We start from the raw sequence: 6,965 nt of genomic DNA on the forward strand, positions 1-6,965 counted from the left end.
GAGGACATTTACACTGAAAACCCAACAAGAGCAAATATTGTAAATAGTCTTAAAACTAAATAGTAAACCATTTTACATTTGTCTAAACCTGATTATTTTTTAGTTGGGGTTAGAAGACTAAAATAAGATCTTATCATTTGTCTAAATATTCAAAGCAAATAGGCATCCTGATGTGACATGCCTGCATAGGGCAGATCTGTCAGCTAATTACAGTTTAGCTCTGAGAAGGGAGGTACTTGTGTGGTGGGGCTTTTTTATGATGTAAGGGGCAGATATTGTATAAATACTCACATCATTGTACTGGGAGGCAGCAGATTCTCCAACTTGCTCCTAACCTAAGGATATACAGCAGCAGTAGGAGGACAGTGGTGCTGAAGATTTCTTACCCCTTTTTGGAACTCATACTTATTCAACTGCATGCCGGTATGTGTGCTCTTCCTCTCTATCCTTTTCATCTCTTGGGGTAGTGAACACTAGGGCCCTTCTGAGGCCTGACTCCTACTCCCACTGGGGTGAGCTATGACAGGGCAGGTGGAAAAGATTTTGGTGCCTTATAAAACCAAGCAGGATAGACAAAGTTCTGTGAGAACAGGATGAGATATCCAGGAGGCTGAGAGTCACTATTCAAATGGGTTCTATGATATCTATCTCATTTGTTGTACTTACATGTAATCTGAAATGTGTGCAAACCGTTGTACGTGCAGTGCAATATGTGTGCAGAGAGAAGAAAGAGTCCCTGGCTTACTAAATACTGCAACTTCTAAAAAAATGTAAGCATTATTTAATATTTTTTGTTTAATTTGCAGATTTAACCCGTAAAAAATGGAAGTACGAGTATTGAGCATCCTCATCCTCCTGGTGGCCTTGACGGCTGTTCATGGTAGTGGTTCATATGTGGTGAAGAAGGTGATGAAGGTCGCCCCTCAATACCAGCCCTACTCTGTGAAGAGTCACGGTAAGAACCAGCATCCCAATCTACATTGCCTAGTCTGGTCCAGTGATGTCTTTGACCATTGAAACTGTATCACAGCAATTTCAATGTGACAGTTCAACTATAGTCAATGATACATCTAACTTCTTCACACTTCACCATAAACATACTAATTTGCAAATTTGTCCACTTACCATGTAATTTACATCTGACGATTTCAACTTTCAGTTCTTGCACAGGGAAAATCAGACATACAGTTAGTGTGAGAGCACTTCTCTAATTTGAAACATGAGCTTTTACCAAATCAAAGGTTATGTAGTGTAGTCATTGGCTACTGGGATCTGGATCTTTATCTAATGGCTGTTTCAGGCCTCGTGATTTTCATAGTAGCACATGTATTACATGTATAACACATTATGTTGCATACTGTCTGAAATGAGTACAATGTGTTATTACATGTTATTTCTGTCACTAAGGCTAAATAATACATCTTCAACAGTTATTTTGTTATAATTCTAAGACTGAGTATTTTTTACCTTCATGATGTCTTTACTGCAATGTTGTTTTTACTGGATTTTCAGTCAATCTCTTTGTACCTTCAGTAGGTCTTAATAAGTGATTTTAGGATGACCAGTTAGAGCAGTGATTCATTTGTGTAGAACTTAGTGGGGCATAAGGATCTGCTGACATTTCAGTAGTTTTTCTTTTTACATATTTAACTATAAAATAGGACATTTCAGTTTTGGAAGTTTGGGTGCTTTGTAGTACAGCTGATAGCTCATTTAAGTCATGTATAAAATGTCAAAATGTGTTGAGTTGAAAACAACACATGAAATACTACAAGTTGAGCTGTCTAAAAATTCTCTATTGTAATGAATAGCTGACTTTGCCCTACCTAACTGATGGTAACAGTACTGATACTGTATTTTTGTTTAAGTCAGGTATATAGTTAAGTAATGCATTCCCTCTGAAAAGAGACACATTTTATGATTCTTCTTATGTTAACCTTGCAATTAACTCCATTTCTTGCAGTAGCAAATTAAAGTAAAATTCAACAGTCATCAACTGTATTTTTAAATCATATGAAGTAATGTGTAAAATAGTGGGTGCCTCTTGTTAATGTTATATGTATTTTAACACTGTCAATTGTAGTTCAATCACCCAGAAATGTGGTTGTTTGGGTGTGCCTTTCAAAAAGTAAAAACATCTGTTTTAAATTAACCTAAACTGGGCCTCTACATTTGACCAAGGAGATGTCTTTTACACTCTGGGTCATGTGACCACAAAAAAGCAAACAAAAAACAACTTCCTTCAATGCCACCATCCTGCTTAACAAATGTTTGTTTTCTCCCCATACTACAGTTTCTTAAGTCACAAATGTCAGCTTTTTTGGAGGTGTGAAATAAGAACAGGTTGAAAACAGAAGATTACTTCTAGCTAATAATTGAACAGGTTTAAATGTCTATGCAGGTTTGATTTCAGCAGTTTATTCTATCATACCCAATGCTCTTAAAGGGGCAATTCCTCCTAGTTCACATTGTTAGACGATTTACTTCACTCCCCCAAGCAGGTTTAACATACATTTGCTGGACAAAAGGGCAGCAATACAAAGTTCGGGAACATGTAACTTCCACTATGTCACCACACTGCATGCTCAGTTAGCTATACAATAATTTATATTATTAAATTAAATTAATTCAATAAAATTCCAATAACTTATTTCCTGAGAAGGACCTTCATGTGTGGTGATGTATTTAGTACAGACAAGACAAATAACATAGAAGTCAAAACTCCTACAGTATGAATTAGAAACATTCTATACAATCAAAGATGAAACGAAAACACTTATTTCAGTAATCTACAATCATCTCAGTATCTCAGTATTTTTCTGACCACAATATGCATGTAGACATGGTTGTTTTCACAATTTCATTAATAAACATTTTCAGTAAAAGTGTCAAAAAAGATGGAATGACATTGAGGAACAGAGTACACTGACACTTTGCCATTGATCAGTGGCCATATATATATAACACGTGTCTCTGAGTATTAGTGCTGATTTAGAATCAGTTTTGTATTTTAGATCACAATGAATAAGATTACATGGACTGGGGGAGCTGATCATAAATCAGCACTCCTACTCTGAGACACTTGTTACATACAGCCCCAGGACTCAGGTTCCCATGTTTCCAGTAAAAGGAGGTGTAAACCAAATGTCAACTAGAGCGAGGTTAAATTGGGAAACACCTACTCTTACTTCTGTCTAGATAGTTAACTAGGCTAACTAACTAACTTGCCTACCCAAAACAACAATGTAACACGCAATCTTGGTAAATGGTCTGGAGGTGAATTGCATTCTGGGAATCATCATATAAAAACATAAGTGGATTCATCACATGTACATGACATTTGAATATGTAAGCAATACAGAGCTACAAATTATTATTGTTCCTCTGACAATTGCTGAGTGTATTACATTACTGTACATCTCCAAATTTGGAACCCTCTTCATTTTTCATGTCCATAAATTAACGTCAGTCCTCCAGCACTCAAACAAAATACTGGGGATTTACTACTACATTGCACAATATTATGAGCTGTACGCAGGCTTTAAAACTTGTATTTCCGATCCAAAGTTCCTCCATTTGTTTCCTAGGGTGGACTAGCAGTCTAATCCGCTGCCTTAGATCATATGTACTGTGCAGCTGTGAGCATGGGAGTGAATCTGACCCAACGATCTAGCACACTCTTTCCGCCTATCTTTCATCTCTACTGTACACCTCTATCTCTAAACCCTATCCAATAAAACACAACAAATAAGAAAAGGTGCCCCACATATGTAAATGTGTGCTATTATTGGTATTATCTCTCTTAGTATTATTTCAATTAAAATAATAATAATTTGAGAATGAGCGACAACAGCAGACAATACTAGTAATTCTTAACCAGCAGAGAACACGTGATAGTACATATTAATTACTATTCCTTGAATTAATTTTTGAAAATGTAAAACATATTTCCAACAGACAATTGCCAATAACACATTTATTACAAGAGGATCATTTTTCATCTGTTGTTTTAATAAGGTGACTTGCTATTTCCTCACAGTGGTGTCGGTGGCGGGAGAGCCCGGTGCGCCAGGTGAGCCCGGGCCAGAAGGCCCCCCTGGCCCACCTGGCCCTCCAGGGGAAAGTGCTGTGGGACAGCCTGGACCCGAGGGCCCTGCTGGACCACCCGGACCTGCTGGCTACTCCGCACCTGGCAAACCTGGCTCCCCAGGTGGGCCTGGTAAGCCTGGTGTTCCTGGCGCAGCTGGCGAGAAAGGAGAGGTGGGCACAGCTGGACTTCAAGGTCCTAGGGGCATGCCTGGACCTGCTGGAAGTTCTGGACCAGCTGGGATCTCTTCCACTGGCAAGCCTGGACCTCATGGTCTGCCCGGAGCAATGGGGCCAAGAGGGGAAACAGGCCTTAAGGGACATCCAGGTATGCCTGGTTTGCCAGGAGCTAAGGGGGATAGAGGAGTGGGTATCCCAGGGGCACAAGGTGAGACAGGGGCTGTGGGACCTATGGGACCAGCTGGGCAGCCTGGAGCAGCCGGAGTTGGAAAGCCAGGCAAGCCAGGAATCCCTGGTGAAGCAGGAAAGTCAGGTAGCCCAGGTAGGGATGGGGGCACTGGTCCCATGGGTTTGCCAGGTGCTAAGGGCCACACAGGGGCTCCTGGTGTAGGTCTGCCTGGAAAACCAGGTGATAATGGGGCTCCAGGTATGCCTGGTGCAGCTGGTCCTAAAGGTCATCAGGGAGCAACGGGAGCAACTGGTGCTCCCGGTATCCCTGGATATGGAAAGCCAGGAGCAAATGGACAGAAGGGTGAGAGGGGAGTTGTAGGAAGCTCAGGAACAACAGGTCAGAAGGGTGAGCCAGGAGCACAGGGATATACTGGTGCTACTGGTGCTACTGGGCCCATGGGTCCCACCGGTCCTCAGGGTGCAAGAGGCTTCCAGGGAGATACTGGGGAAATGGGTCCCAAAGGTGACACAGGTGCAATGGGACCCCAGGGACCAAAGGGATATAAGGGAGATCAGGGAGCACAAGGTTTCCAGGGAAAGCAAGGTCATACTGGAGCAACAGGCCCAACTGGTGCCACGGGAGCTACTGGAGCTCCAGGTAACAAAGGTGACACTGGTCACACAGGTGCAACTGGTGCTTCAGGTGTCCCAGGACCTGCCGGGCCCAAAGGTTTCCCAGGGCGCAATGGTGAGGCAGGTGAGGCTGGAGCAGCTGGAGCCCCAGGTCCCAGAGGACCTGTTGGGCCTACTGGTGCCGCAGGTACACCTGGCCTTAAAGGACACCCGGGTCTCCCTGGCGCACCTGGCCCAGCTGGACTGGCCGCTAAGGGAATCCTTGGCCCTCTGGGTCCCCCTGGGCTCCCTGGTGCTGATGGTCAGGATGGTGGCCAAGGCCCTGCTGGCCCTCCCGGCCCACCTGGTCCTCCCGGTGAGTTCTTTTTTGAAAAGAGCATGGGCAAGGGTGAGGTCATGGTGCCTACTCTTGTTAAGGCCCCTATGTCTGCTTTCTCTGTTTCTCTGGCTAGGCCTTATCCTCCATCTGGGGAACCTATTAAGTTTGACAATGAGGTGTACAATGCAGAGAATCACTATGACACTTCCACTGGGCAGTTCACTTGCCAGGTTCCTGGAGTCTACTACTTCTCATACACCATTCACGTGAATGGGGCTCATGCTCTGGTGGCTCTGTACAAGAACGACAAGCCAGTCATGTTCAGCTATGATGAGTACAACAAGGGCTTCCTGGACCAGATGTCCGGTAGCACTGTCCTTATGCTCGATGTGAACGACACAGTCTACCTTCAAATTCCCGATGATGAGGCCAATGGCGTTTTTGCCGCTGAGAATGTCCACTGCTCTTTCTCTGGGTTCCTTATCGCTTCAACGTGATACGGTGTCACCCAATAACAACACAACTAAATATGCAAGCTATTTCTCAAACAAGTAAACTCCCTGTCTTTCCCAACCAGGCAGTTGTCTCTTTTTTGAGGAATAGAAGCATCTCGACTTGAAAAATCCAAGAAATGGGTGCTAAGAAGAAGGAAATAATTTATCTAAGAGGTTATCAGGGATGGGGAGGCAATCAACAAAGTTACCAATGATTCAGAATTGTATTTTTTGTGAGTGGAGGCAACATGTGAAATTTAGGTGTTATGGCCATGTTGTGTCTTGAATTTTCTTTTTTTAAATTATTATTAGAGCAGGTGATTCTTGTTTTGTGTATGTCTGTGTTTTTGTACAACCTTGTTTTTGGTGACCAATTCGATAACCTTATTAAAAGTTCATAATTACTTTCTGTGCACCATTTTGTACCTGACTTCCTTGTATGTGACTTGAATATTGTGAAATGGCAATGGTTAAATTGACCATTACAAATAATACAAGATATAGCACACCACAAAATACTGTCATACAAATACAAATTGTTTATTAACAACATTATTATATCCCCAAAGATTCCTAGTCATGTAAAGCATAATGACCAAAATAAATGATGTCTTTAAAAAAATGTTGCGTGAGTGGGACTTTTTCAAACAATGCAAAGGCCATTAAAATGCACACAGAACACTGATGCTTTATTCACAATTTTAAGTCATAACTGTAGCTAGAATGCTAGCTAATCCCAAAGACTTAAGTCATTGCGCTAACGCTAGTTTCTAGCGAAACTACCTTTAACTTCCTTCAAAATTCTAACAGAGACATAACTATGGTACCCATGAGTTTATCTGACTGAGTAAGTAGAAACATTACCAAAATCGTGCATATATAACCTTGCCTGAGACTTGAAGACATTAACCTAGTTAGTGCCTATGCTATAGCTCAGCAGGCTAACGTTGTTGTGGTGTGTGCATTGCCACAGTTAGTGCACCCCCTGATATATCAAAATATACAAAATTATAATAATTATAAGAATGTGTAAAACTAGGCCTTTATTACTCCTGTATGAGTGGAGAAAAAAATACTAATTT

General features: G+C 41.9%; 1 protein-coding gene across 1 annotated transcript; it reads left to right on the top strand.

Moving 5' to 3' along the window:
• The first annotated feature begins 310 nt into the window (after window positions 1-310).
• LOC106561895 (collagen alpha-1(X) chain) lies at window positions 311-6,287 on the top strand. The gene is made up of 3 exons (XM_014126201.2): window positions 311-423; window positions 807-955; window positions 4,040-6,287. The coding sequence occupies exons 2-3, from the start codon at window positions 823-825 to the stop codon at window positions 5,884-5,886; spliced, it is 1,980 nt and encodes a 659-aa protein (XP_013981676.1). The 5' UTR covers window positions 311-423; window positions 807-822; the 3' UTR covers window positions 5,887-6,287.
• Window positions 6,288-6,965: the final 678 nt, after the last annotated feature.

This window comes from Salmo salar, chromosome ssa11 (assembly GCF_905237065.1).
Source record: "Salmo salar chromosome ssa11, Ssal_v3.1, whole genome shotgun sequence".
In the NCBI taxonomy this organism is placed as follows: Eukaryota; Metazoa; Chordata; class Actinopteri; order Salmoniformes; family Salmonidae; genus Salmo; species Salmo salar.

Excerpts from the sequence above, each read along its gene's own strand:
- LOC106561895 (XM_014126201.2), top strand. The coding sequence starts at position 823 with ATGGAAGTACGAGTATTGAGCATCCTCATCCTCCTGGTGGCCTTGACG. Across the intron at positions 956-4,039 it reads CTACTCTGTGAAGAGTCACG|TGGTGTCGGTGGCGGGAGAG; the intron begins GTAAGAACCAGC and ends ATTTCCTCACAG.